The sequence below is a fragment of the Eulemur rufifrons genome, chromosome 28 (genome assembly GCF_041146395.1).
Source record: "Eulemur rufifrons isolate Redbay chromosome 28, OSU_ERuf_1, whole genome shotgun sequence".
NCBI classification, from domain to species: Eukaryota; Metazoa; Chordata; class Mammalia; order Primates; family Lemuridae; genus Eulemur; species Eulemur rufifrons.
In genome coordinates this window covers 38,373,634-38,387,357 of record NC_091010.1, presented here as the reverse complement: position 1 = coordinate 38,387,357, position 13,724 = coordinate 38,373,634, and the positions used below count along the sequence as shown (strand labels likewise).

At 37.6% G+C, this 13,724-nt stretch overlaps 2 protein-coding genes across 3 annotated transcripts in view; both read right to left on the bottom strand.

Annotated features, from left to right (window-relative positions):
• The window catches only part of STAMBPL1 (STAM binding protein like 1), a 229,168-nt gene extending 226,038 nt beyond the window's left edge, over nucleotides 1–3,130 (bottom strand). Inside the window, exon 1 of the mRNA XM_069459918.1 lies at nucleotides 3,126–3,130. The gene's annotated coding sequence lies outside the window, so the exon portion shown is untranslated. The remainder of the gene's footprint in view (nucleotides 1–3,125) is intronic.
• On the bottom strand, nucleotides 2,211–13,349 carry LIPF (lipase F, gastric type). Of its 2 annotated transcripts, none has more exons than XM_069459921.1 (9): nucleotides 13,245–13,349; nucleotides 12,979–13,096; nucleotides 11,887–12,085; nucleotides 10,700–10,809; nucleotides 8,760–8,896; nucleotides 6,979–7,125; nucleotides 5,341–5,412; nucleotides 4,579–4,650; nucleotides 2,211–2,447 (listed from the first exon to the last, which is right to left on the bottom strand). In XM_069459921.1, the coding sequence occupies exons 1-9, from the start codon at nucleotides 13,347–13,349 to the stop codon at nucleotides 2,211–2,213; spliced, it is 1,197 nt and encodes a 398-aa protein (XP_069316022.1). The 2 variants fall into 2 exon arrangements, with proteins under 2 accessions (XP_069316022.1, XP_069316023.1); XM_069459922.1 differs by having other exon boundaries at nucleotides 11,887–11,986.
• Nucleotides 13,350–13,724: the final 375 nt, after the last annotated feature.

Sequence of the window (13,724 nt, the reverse complement as noted above, 5' to 3'; positions counted from 1 at the left end):
GATAAAATATGTGATGTCTGAGATTTGCTTCGAATTGATATGGGAGGAGGGAAGTGGCTAGAGGTATAGATGAAACAGGAATGGCTTATGTATCACTGATAATAGTTGAAACCAAGTAAGGGGTACAGAGGGGTTTATTAAATTATTCTGTCTAGCACTGTATATATTTAAAGTTTTCCATATTACTAAGGAAGAGAATAATTGCCAAGAATTACTGTAGAGGATAGAGGAGGGGCAGTATTCAAAGCTGACTCCAAAGTCCCACTCCCTGGTGACTGGGAGAACTTCATTTACTTGACATTTATTTGACTCAAAGAAGTGGGCATGATGAATTTGAGTTTGAAATTATTGAGCATGACATGATGAGAGGCTACCCAAAGAGTGATTACAGGAGGCAGGTGGAAATAAACTCTTCAAGATTGGCTGCTATGTTGACAGTTCAGATTAATCATGAGAGATATCAGCAAAGCTACTGTGGAATCAATAAGATAGTATTCATCCATATTCAAGACCAAAACTAATACTTCCTATATTTGATGAATACAGACTAAAAGAAAGGCAATTAGCTAAAAGGTATAGGAGATTGTAAGAATATAATAATGGTTCTTTTCTCAAGAAGGTAGAGTTGATGAAACATCTGGGTCCTTAGCTGGTTACACCACCATGAATATTTGTCACTAAGTCACTGAGATTCTCATGTCAGTTTAGGAAAGTCTGCCAACAAACTTTTCTGAAATATTAAATTAAAGGCTCCCAAATAATCCTCTTTTAACAATTTCTGATTTCCGCTTTAAAAATAAAGGGGAGGCCGGGCGCGGTGGCTCACGCCTGTAATCCTAGCACTCTGGGAGGCCGAGGCGGGTGGATTGCTCAAGGTCAGGAGTTCGAGACCAGCCTGAGCGAGACCCCGTCTCTACTAAAAATAGAAAGACATTATATGGACACCTAAAAAAATCTATATAGAAAAAATTAGCCGGGCATAGTGGCGCATGCCTGTAGTCCCAGCTACTCGGGAGGCTGAGGCAGTAGGATCGCTTGAGCCCAGGAGTTTGAGGTTGCTGTGAGCTAGGCTGATGCCACGGCACTCACTCTAGCCTGGGCAACAAAGTGAGACTCTGTCTCAACAAAAAAAAAAAATAAAATAAAAAAAAAAAATAAAGGGGAGAGTTTAAAATAAGAAAGCTTCAGGCTTCTTAGCAAAGGTTGGGGGACATGACATTATAATAAAAATTGTTACCAGAGTTTTGTGAATACTCACTATGTCCAATACACTATACTGGGTACAAGATACTCTTTATCTCATTTATATTTTATATATTAAAGCCTACCATAGTATAGTAAGTGGAATCCAAAAGGCTTACTTGCATAAAATATTAGGTCATAATTTTATGGGTTTGATAAAATTTCCAGGTAAGGCTGTGCTCTGGGGAAATTTTGAAAGTCTGGAAGAGTCTTTTTTTTTTTTTTGCCACGAACGGGTGACAATTGTACATTCTGATTTTTATATCAATGGGATTGTTTTGGGATCCTGTGGTTGCCAGGACGGTAACAGTGATTTCAAAAATAGTTTGGTTAGTTGGTTCCTGTTTCACTTTTGTGGCCCAAGAAGATGAGGGCAGAATCCAAGCAGAGAGAGGAGAGCACACCCTTTACCTCCCAACTTCCTAAATTGGGCTTGGGGATGCTAGTTGCTTTCCAAACTACCCTTGCTCTCCTCTCCCTGGGAAGTGAAAGTAAGCTGACCTGAATTTGGTTTATATCTCCCAACTGCCCTTTTCGTGGGGGTAAACATGCAAAAGAACAAGTGATATCCCCACTGTACAGAAGGAGAGACAATAGAGCACAATATACTCAGTATCAAGTGGAGTCAATATTCAACCACAACACTGTCTTTTGACAGCACTCAGGGTTCATGGCTCGTAATCTAAGTTGAGTTTAGAAGAAAAACTGAATGGGAAGATCAGGAGAAACGTTTCACCAGCCTAAGAATGTGTTCTCTCAGGTGTTTCTAGATAAAATTCCACGGAGAAACTGAAATTTCTTTAAAGTTTAAAAAATTGAAAATTGCAAATAGGAAGTTTATTGATGCCAGTTTATTTCTGAAGTCAAAATTACAGAAAGAAGCACTGCATTTTAAACACTACGGAAAACTACATATGAGAGAAGAAGGTACTTTGGAAAAACGAATGGATAATTCTTTCAATCCAGAACTACTTTTTACCTTCTGCCAACATAGAAACAATTTCATTGTAAACTTCTTGAGGGGCGTCCATTGCCCAGATAAAATCCAAGTGATTGTAAAAAGATATCTCCTTGTGGTAAATAAGATGAGGGAGTTTGGGAAGCAACATGCTAACATCTTGGGGGTCAGCCAACCAGTCATTACCACCACTCCACACCGCAATGGGCACATTCACGGCTGTCACGTTGTAGTAGGGAGGTGTGGGCTAAAAAATACAAGAGAAAGAACCAGACTTTAGGTAACCATACTTTAAACCCAATACTTATTCTTTAGGTAGACTGTGTCACATTAACTGACAGTTTTATGAGTAAATTCTAACAATGATTAGTCAGAGAAAGCTCTCTTTATCCACAAAGTGGATGCAATATGTTTTAAATCAGTGCTTCTCAAGCTCTAATGGGCCAGTGGATCACCTGGGGATCTTGTGAAAATGAAGATTCTGAAGAGCTCAAGATTCTGCACTCACAGATGAAGGCTGTGTGGGTGGTCCCAAACCACGGTCACTAGCAAGGCTTCAGATGCCAACTCTTACACTTAGAATTGTGTAAACACTCAGATTTCAACTCAAACTGAAGGAAGTGGATTTGATTAGATTCTAACTGTAATGGATTGTTTCTACCCAAACACTTGAAAGTAGGATCACCTCAAAATGTCCTGAGACATTTATTTTGGCTTTGTATTGACTTCCCAGGATGGTTACTGGACAGGTCAGTCAGTTCAGTTAAGGAGCTGTATTTTTCAAATACTTTACCTGATTTTATAAATCATTTCTTCATATTCTGAGAAAAGGTATTATCAGCCCATTTCCTATTTTTAGAAAATCACTGTTCACATATATATTTTAAAGAGGTTTATAAAGTAGGAAAGATAACAAGAGAATTACCTCCAATTTTCTTGCTGCCCAGAGAGAATTTTGTTAGTTTTATTTTAGATCATACTTTCAAGAATAGCGATTCAATATACTAAAAGTTTCTCTATTCTTATGTTATCTAATAGCCAACTTGCCATAGCAAAATAATTTGTCACACATAATTTCCCCTAATATTTTAACACTTTCTATTATATTCCTTATGTATTGGAGAAAATGGAATAATATGGGGAATAGCCATAATTATAAACCCACTTTCTTTTACTTACATCACATCGTTGAAAGAGTTTCCTAGATGCTAGCTCTGGCTCTTAAATTCATGTCACTGCTTCAGTTAGTTGAAGATTAACCTGAACTGTCATTGGCTTGGTTGGAGGAAGGGTGGAATTGGGAACTGGGGTATTCTAGGTCTCACTTGGCCCTCTAGGATGAAGTTCTATGATTACTAGTATTAGAGTCCAGTAGAAAGATATGTTCAAAGCAAACCTGTGTTTTGGGGTTTGAAAAGGTGATGGTTGGGGAAAAATGTTTTCAAAAAAAGTTTGAAATGATATTCTGAAAACTTCTTTAAAGACATCAAAAATGAAAAATAAATGGGAGCATCTTCTCAACATGTTAGACATTGTTATCAAAACATATAAATTCCTTCTAAGTTTTGCATTATGGAAACAGATGAAAATTAGTAGAGTTGTTCAGCTATCACTTGGATGGAAAAATTGAATATGGGTAAAGTGGAAGAAGAGATGTTACAAAATAATATAGGGTACTTCCCTTGTTCAAAATTAGTCAGTGATAACCTGAGAGTTTACTCTCAGCTAAGAGCTTATAGATACTATCTCAGTAAATTCTACCAGCAACTCCCTGAGTCTGGGTACAGATATGAAGAAATTATTACCCAGAATCATATTGACTGCAGAAAAGATGAACTCTAAAGTCTAAGTTCTTTATACAATGACAAATGTGAGCACTGCTCACTATGTCTGCCTATGCCACAAGGCCCCTGCATACTGAAAAATATTACCAGCCTTGACCTGCAAGACTGTCTTTTTCTTCTATATGGGAATGTATTCTGGTGAAATCACTCTTTTGACTGTCAACAAAGGAGAGGATATTATATAAGATGACCAGAAATTCCAGCTCTAGCTCATGAATGGGTAGAATTATTAGTTTACTATATCAGTCAACTGTGCTTTAGAAAGGAGAGAACAGTGTGCTGGGAACTGGGATGTAAGACAGGTCTATGTAAGTTAAGTTCTGGGAAGTTTCTTATGTGAGGGGGTGTGGTGCTTTGAGGGCATCTTGAACAAGCACAGTGGCTGGAGCATGAACTCATAGTCATGTGGGACAGTGGGAGACTTGATGTTAACAGTCCTTTGGAAAGTAGATGCATGGTTAACATAATTTCTTCTTTAACCTTTTATATCTTTGTCTTTCAAGATGTGAATGATTTCAACTTTCAGAAACTTACCTGATTATAGTGTATCTCATTCTGCACTGGGCTCCCCCAGTTAAAAGCTTGGAATTTTCCAGACTTAACAGCCTATTGTGGAGAAATTAAAAACACAAAGAAATAAAATTCTCCTTATTATGTGAAAAATAAAATTCCAACATTTCCACGTTATTTTCAATTCAAACAATTATTTAAAAATATTTTTCTCATTCTGATACAAGATTATTAATCATCTAAGACAAGGTATTTATGTAAATTTAAATGAAACTTTGCTTAAAATAATTTTTCTTCCATGCCAAGTCATAAAAAGCATTCATTGTTTTACTTCCCAAAGCACCTGTTTTTATAAAATTTTCCTTCACATGGGTTCACAGTTATTTTTATATGGTAGTCATATGCCAGAGAAATTATCTGCCAGGTGTATTTGACAGAATGTTTTAAGAACATGCTCTACAGCCTGAGCAAGAGCGAGACCCCATCTCTACTAAAAATAGAAAGAAATTATATGGACAGCTAAAAATATATATAGAAAAAATTAGCCGGGCATGGTGGTGCATGCCTGTAGTCCCAGCTACTCGGGAGGCTGAGACAGGAGGATCGCTCGAGCTCAGGAGTTTGAGGTTGCTGTGAGCTAGGCTGATGCCACGGCACTCACTCTAGCCTGGGCAACAGAGTGAGACTCTGTCTCAAAAAAAAAAAAAAAAAAAAAGAACATGCTCTAGGTAAAGACAAAGAGTTCAAGCCCACAAATAAGTTTTAACAGCATCTGAAAAATGATACCTGTGACCAGTGGAGGACGTCTTGAACAGAAGTTCCTGCTGGATTGTGTGATAGATACACATCCAAGCGACTCTAGAAATAAAACACACATATGCATACTTAGCCACATATTTGGTTTCTCAAAAACAGCTAAGATCTAAGTTTTCTGATTCAGATCAAGTGTTTAGGGTCAGTATTTACTTGAAACATATGAGCAATAAATTTGTATTTCATTTTAGAGTTTGCAAAGTGCAGTTGCATGTGTTAACTCTTTTAATTTGTAGTCATTCAATGAAGAGAGCTTATTATTTCCATTTTATCAAAATGAAAATTGGGGCTCAAAGAAGTTTATAGAAATGTCCAGTGTCACACCAATGGAGCCAGAGCCTTTACGTCACTGAGTTTAAATTCTCAGTTTTCATTTTTCTCTACCCAGTGCCAGAGTGCGGTAAATTAAATATTCACACACAGGCCACTTGCTTTCAGAACTACAATATATGTGAGATAGTAATATCATATATAGTCATCATACATATTTTCCAATTATACTATTTTATCAGGACTCTAATCCACCGTGTTCAAACCCCAGAGAGTAAACTGAAGTCTCTTTCTCAGATTGCATTAGCTAGTTTGTAGTGGGTCTTAATGCCACTACACATATACATATGTATATATGTATATATCTCTGGATATACATAGATGTATATGTATATATCTCCCTAGAAATGATCACCAGCATTGAAAAAGAGAACTGAATCTCCTTGATCTCCATGGAGCCAGGAGCCATATCCATCAATTTCACCTCTGTGTCCCCAGTAACTGCAATGCTTTGTACAATTATGCCTTCTTATCCATGAACTTGATTTTCTTAGGTATTCAAGGGTATGTAACTAAACTGATTATTTTGAGTAAGGATCATTGGCTATGTATAATAATAATAGTAGCAAAACATGATATTACTATGCACTATATGCTTTGCACTATGTTCTATGTGCTTTACATATATAGCTCATTAGATCTTCATGATAATCCATTTTGTGGGTGAGAAAACCAAGACAGAGGAGTTCAAGTCAGTTTCAAAGGTAGGATTTGAATTTAGCCTGACCTGAGTCCATACTCTTAACTACTTTATGAATCTGCATTCTGTCACGTATGTTTTAAAACCCCAGTTTAATGTGAATCAAGTAAAAAGTAAAAAGGCAAATAAAACAAACAAGGTCCTACTTAAATAGTCACTCTGAAATATGCTTTATAAAATGTATGGGAATGATTATCAGCATTAAAAATATTTATAAGAACATTGATTCAATGCATAGACTTTTTTCTCACAAAGAAGTCTGCCAAAATATACGGTTTAGTCCCTTATCTCAGAGAATTTAAATGTCACACCATTTATTTAGGGGGTCACAAGTGAGTAGTGAGTTGTTATTTTTTCCCTACATGCTGTTTATTTACTTTAGGAGCAATTGGGGTGAGGGAAGAGAGCTGGGGGTGACAAAATTGGGAGCAATGACTTGTGATTTCTTTTGGGTTTACCAGGATATCATGGAAATCATTCTGAAGTTACTCCTTGTTCTTATAAAGTACCATTTCTAAGTGATGATGAAACAAGTAATCAAAGATGTTGCTCAAAATACAGAAATCTCAACCCATACAAACCGTATTCAAGTTTTTATGGTCAAATCCACAAATGATAAATAAGGCGTTGCTGCAGAGGAGATTCAGTGTCTGACGGGAGCACACTTCAGTAGCAAGAAATTGATCAAAGAAGGTGTGTGGGTAGAATATTTTGTCACCAAATATAATCTGAAAAATAAAAGCATCATTAGAGAGTTGCAGCAAATAAATAAATTATAGAAAAGACTCATTAATTTATCTAGTCTACTTGTACAGTTGTGATTAGGCTGATAATATATTTTTATTTTTATACATTGTCTTAGGAATTTTCAATACTCTCTTTCATTTAATTCCCCCACTAAAGTTGTGAAATGGACAGGGCAGACATCAATACTGGGTATCTGTTGTTGCATTGAGAACTATACTGGCTGCTGAGAGGAAGGATAAGACACAAAGATTTATAATATAGCTGTGGTGATAAGAGTTATGGAATAAAATCATAAAACAACATGGCAGACTGTCATGATTAAGTACCAAGATGTGTGATTTCAGCAATAAAATGTGAAAAGATCAGGAGGAAAAATAATGACTGAGAATATTTTCAGCAAAGCCTTTAAGGAGGCAATGAGGCTCAGCTGAAGAATTGAAAGGACTGGCCCCAAATCTTTTTGAGAAAGGCAGACATTTTGTTATCTTTATTTTATATGTGAGGAAACATGAGGTTAACATGAGTCAAGGTCTTGGGCTAATTATATTAATAACTGCATTATACCTAGAATCCTGACCCAAATCTCTGACTTGAGGTCTAGGGCCTTTTTTTTTTTTTCCCCCTTTATTAACTCTCTGCATTGCCTATCAGAAAATTGAGTACAAGTAGGAAATAAGTTCAGGATCTATGCAGCCAGTAAATACACTCAAGTTCATCACAATGTTTCAGATTTTGAATAAAAGTTTTACAAATGTAGTCTGACTGTGGGTAGAGTCTCTTAGGTTTTAAACATACATGTTAATAATACAGAGTGTAAAGAAATGAATAGTACAAAAGCATAGAAAGAAATGGCATCATTACATGGTATAGCCTGAGACTAAACCATTCTCCTAAAGGAAATTGTGTGTGTTTGTATGTGTGTTTGTGTGTTTGTTTCAGTGAGTGGGAGAAGTATAGCATTACACATTGGAAAAAGTAAATATTATTAATTCCCTACCATGTAAGCCTACTGTATAAAGCACTTAATATTTATGGTTTATTGAATTCCATGCACTGTCCTATGAAATCCCCATTTAAAGAGGAAGGAGCCCTTAGGAAAACCAAAACTATTTAATGAGGGATCTTAAAGTGTTTGCCTCACTAAACTATTGATTCCTTTCCCCTCTTTCTTCTTTTCCCTTCCTTTCTTTTCTTTCCCTTCCCTCCTATTTCCAGTTTCCATGGCCCTTGTAAATTAGGCTTCTTATTTACTGTTTTGTTTTGTTTTGTTTTGATTTCCCCTTCCCTGCTCCAGGAGTGGAATCACAGCCTTGACACTGCTGGGTAGAGTGCTTGGTAAGTGAAATGTTCACTTACCAAGGAGCAAAACCACCCCCAGGCATTGCTAACCCACAGAAACCTAGGCAAGAACAAAGAAATAAATGGGGGTCTCAAAGGCTGCAGAGGGGATTTAAACATGGTCACTGCTATTGAAGAAATAATGTAAACATGTACAGTTCCATTTTTGGATTCCAATTTTGATTGTCCACAGGTGCTTTTGATCTCTTTCCATCACTTTGAAATGCATGGGCAATTGGGGATCTTAGATTCAATTAATTAAAGAAAAATCACATACCTTGAAGAGGGAAGGAGGAATAAGTTCAAGTTTGTTTAAAAGGCTTTTTGTATACTTTACGGTGGCAACTGGAGCTAACGCGTAAAAGGCTTCGATTTTTTCAGCCAGAGTGGGATTAGTAGAGAAGGCGATAAAACCTGAAATAGAACAAGAAACTAGTAAAGAAGGGGTGTGTATGTGTGTTTTGTTTTGGTTTTACAAATATAACATTATCTTGGACTTACTAAGGGTGGCATCTGAGACAAACTGAAAAACTGGCAATCACTCCACCAACATTGCTGTTCTAAAAATCACCAATAACTTCCAGGTGGCTAAATCCAATGGTCAGCTTTCTGGCTTCATTATCAATAAGCCTCTTCCACAGTTGCTCAGATTCTCTTTCTTAAAACACTTTCTCCCCTTGACTTCCAGAACACCAGGCACCCTTGGCTTACCTTATACCATGGTCACCATTAATTCCCAGTTTCCTTTCTTGAGTCCTCCTCATCTTCTAAATTAAGGAGTAGCCCAGGGCTTAGTCCTTGGACCCCCTCCTCTCCTCTTTCCTGTCTGAACTCACTGGTCATTACATCCTGTCTCATGTACCTATGACTTCTATTTTGTATTTTCAGCCCAGTTCTCTCCCTTGAACTCCAGATTTGACTGCCTGACACTTTCACTCGAATCTTTAATAAGCACCTCACACTTAGTGGTCCCAAACTGAGCTCCTGCTCTCTTGACCACATCAGCTCTTCCCACAGTCTTCCCCAGCTTGGTTAGTAACATCTCTATCATCCCATGTGCTCAGGGAACAAACCCTGGCATCATCCTTGACTCCTATTTATCTCTTATACCTTGTATCCAGTATGTCAGCAAATCCTGTTGGCACCACCTCCAAACTATATATGAAAACTGTATCTGGAACCTGCCCATGTATTAATATCATTATCTCCACAGCTCCCTCACCCCTCACGCAAGTCAGGTCACCACCATTCCCTGCATAGATTACTGGAAGAGTTGAATCCTCTAGCTGGTTCTCTGCTCCTTTCCTTTTCCCCTCAACAATGGCAGGGCAGGGTAGGGGGTCCTGTTACTCCTCTATTCAAAATTCTTCTGTGGTTTCCCTTTTCACTTGGTGAGAGCCAAAATCCCTACAGCAGCCCAAGAGCCCTGAACAGTCTCCCCTGCCCAACCCCTGTGATCTCATCTCTCACTCCCTCTGTCTCTTCTCTCCCTCAATCTGATTCATCCACACAAGTCACAGCCTTACTGCTGTTCCTTAAACAAACTAGCTGTGCTCCAGCTTAGATTTTTCACACTTGCTGTACTTTCTTCCTGGAACATCAGTCTTCCAGGCATGTACGTGTCTCGCCCGCCACCTCCTCTATGGATTTGCCCAGAGAGTGTTTGTGTTCCCTATTTGAAATTGTTGGGAAGCCCTCTGGTGCTCCCTAATATTATTTCCTGAGTTATGTCTTCTTTGTAGTAGTACCATTATCTAGTATACTTTATATTTTGCTTTTTAATCTTTGTTATTTTTCTCTGCCTCCTCCCACTGGAGTGTAAGTGGTTCAAAAGCAGAGATTTTAATCTATTTTATTTATTGCTGTATTCTTTGAGCACATCATCGGTACCCCATAAACATGGTCAAATAAATAGAATAAACTCAGTCCAGAGGCCGTGTGGTGCAATGTTTCAGAGCATGGGCTTGGGAGTCAGATTGCCTGACCTGGTTTTTGAGCCACCCCATTGGTAATAATCTGTGTTACTTTGCACAAATTATTTATCCCCTTGCTTTGTTTCCCCACCTAAGAGGAATGATCATTGGCCCTCTGTCATTGGGTTGTTGTAGGCATTGAATGAATGGAAATCAATTAGTGTGTTTGCCAGCATGCCTACTATAACCACTGGGAAGAGGCCTATTAGAACTAACCTACCTGGCATTAACTGCCTCTACCTACCAATGGTGGTGCCCTGAGAATGGCCAACATAATGTAGCTTCTTCTGTCCAGTTTTTTTTAGGATGAAGTCGATTGTGGCTGGAAGGTCATATTTAGCCATTTCATCAAAGCTGCAAGAAAAAAAAGATAAGATAAAACTGAGCACATTTTCTTGCTATAGTTTCTAAAATTCAAGCAGTTATAGCCAACACTCCCTTTGGGAAATAGAAAACTAAATTCTCAAAACGTTTCTGCTTATAGACCATTAATAGGTATCAGGTGGCTTCTTATAAACAACTGATATCAGTTCTGAAGTACCGTATTGCAGCCATGATTTAATGTAAATGAGTATCAGTAGATGGGAATTATTTCTATCTCTAAAATGGAATGTTAGATTTAATAATGATCTATATGCTGTGTTCCAGGGCCATTTGGTATGAATTTGATCCTCTTCTATTTTACATTTCACAAATCAACCAGAATGGTATTTTGACAATGACAACTAAAGTATGCCATTCCACTGTTTCAAACTTTTTAGTGGTTTCTCATTGCACTTAGAATGAGCTCCAAGGCCTTCACAATTTGGCTGTTGTCAGCACCTCGGTCTGCTCTCATGTCACTCTCCCTCTTCCTCACCACACTCGGGACATACAGGTTTTCTTTCAGCTCCTAGAACTCCAGGAACACTTTTGTGCCCCCGCATCATTGGCCAGATTCTCTCCTCTTCTCAGCCTCCATCAGGAATTTCCAGGAATAAGGCTCAAGGAGGCCAGTGATGGGAAGCCTTTGATAATCTCTCCATGGAGTGTGAATTTCATTCTCCCCACCTGCCCCTACCTATTTATGATGATTCAGGCTGCTGTCTCCCACTCCCAACTGGGGTTTAACATCCCTCTTGAATCCATGTGGACATTCCTTTTTAAATTTGCCAGGGGCAATGAGTTTCCTTGCTATAGCCATATTGTTCATTCCACTTGGAAAAGCATATACATGGATCTCTAATAGTGGTACTGAGATCACAGAAAGTTTAAAGAACAGCTACTCTCGGAATGAGCCATATGGAAGAATCTGAGAAGGGATTAGAATAAAAATGATTTCCTTCTCCTCCTACTTGGAGTATAATTTGTTAAAATGGGACTGGGCTGCAAGGGGAGAATGCCCATGCTTTTAAAGCCTAATGTTCATTTTTAATTGTCCCTTTTCTTTACCTGAAAGCCCAGAATTCAACTGAGTCTGGGGAATAGTACAGATTTCTCCTGGACCAGGTATTTCCTCTGCTGTTTCCCAGCCACACATCATAACCAGCATCTGCCAGAATGAAGCCCAGGCTGTTGTTGGGCAGGTTTGAAATCCAGTTTGTAGCCGACGCGAGCAAACCATGCTGCAGAAACACAACAGGTCTCTGGCCTAAAGAAGAAAATTGTTTAAAAACTTTATAAACTTATTCCTTATTCTAAGTAAACATGAAGATAGAAAGTCTTCCATATGACTAGAAATATTAATAAATACATTTGTTTGAGTTGAATATTTTTGAATATCTTAATTGTGGTAATGATTTCTCATGTGATTGGGTTCTCAGATGCCAACACTTATCAGATTGTACACTTTAAATAGAGGAGTTTATTGTCTGCCAATTATACCCCAATAAAGCTATTGCAAAATTATATTCTAAGGAAATTCAGCACAATGTTAATTTAAGTGGACTCCGAGTGGTAAAGTTTGGGTATTCTTTTTTAATTTTTATTCTTTTTATACTTCACAAGTTTTCAATAATGAATAAAAGATAAATTTTTAATAGTACTAGTGAAAAATGGCCTTTATCCGTTTAGGAAATTGGCCTCCAATTGTCTTTCCATCCTCCCCTCTGGGACACACACCCTGGCTAACTCTTCCCAATCCTTTAAGTCTAAGCTTAGCTATTATTTCTAAGAGCAAGTTTCCTCAACTTCCCCTGTATGGGTCAGGTGTTTTCACAAGGACCTCCAATTTAATATTCTGTGCACAGCTGCAGCATTGATATTATCACATATTATTATAATGATCTGTTATTTATCTATCTTATTGGCTTGATGGTGATCTCCTTGAAGACTGGAAATATAGCTTAGTCATTGTTGCATTTCCAGAATGAACAGGACTTATTAAGACTTTAGGAAGAAACAAAAGGAGGGAAAAAGGAGAGAAAAAAAGAAGGAAAAGAGGAAGGAGGGAATGGAGGAAGAAAAGGAGGGAGCAAAGAGGGAAGAAGAAAGAGGGAAAGGGAAAGAGAGGAAAAGAAAGGAAGAGAAAAAGGTTATATATACCTATATTCGCTGAATTTTTCTTCCCATAAGGAATTCTGTAGACCCCAAGGATATAGCCATCTTCAGTCACAACATTATATTCTTCATTTGGATATCCCCAATAAGAAATCATCTGACTCTGATGAGGAAAACACAAGAGTTTAAGTTTTAGTTGATTTTTTAAATGCATGCAATAAATATTGTTGGTCACATAAAAGTTTAAACTCATATGATTCTAAAGAACAATAATATATCTTAATTTTATAGTTTCTCCCCCAGTCACTTACAATATTCATAGTCACTTCAGGGCTTTCAGGGTTTAATTTTCCAAATAAACCATGTGTAGTTCCAAGTGCAGATATCAAACTTGCCACTGTGAAAAGCAACCACATTTTGGGCCCTTCTGAAACAAAAGAATATCCATGCCATGGTTAACCCATTATACTTTCAGAATACTCGCATGTTGTGTACTTCATACAAAGTAGAGAAATGCTGGGATTTGATTATATTCTTTCTGTTGGGCAATAAACTGGGACATGTGGATATCAACGTGGGCATCTTAATACTTAACATGTTTTCACTGTTTGATTCCGTTTGTTTACAAACATTTCCCACTTGCTTTTCAAGTCATATTGAATGAATATTAATTGGCAAATAAAAGTCTTCCAACATAACAACATATTCTTATTATGCTTCATGTTTAAGACTTTTGCCAACTTATTCTGAGAGCTCAAAGTTGGGAGGTGGTTGTGTGGGGCATTTGATTC

Excerpts from the sequence above, each read along its gene's own strand:
- LIPF (XM_069459921.1), bottom strand. The coding sequence starts at position 13,349 with ATGTGGTTGCTTTTCACAGTGGCAAGTTTGATATCTGCACTTGGAACT. Across the intron at positions 12,086-12,978 it reads GAAAAATTCAGCGAATATAG|GCCAGAGACCTGTTGTGTTT; the intron begins GTATATATAACC and ends TTTCTTCTTTAG. Across the intron at positions 5,413-6,978 it reads ACCATAAAAACTTGAATACG|AGTCGCTTGGATGTGTATCT; the intron begins GTTTGTATGGGT and ends TTTTATTTCTAG.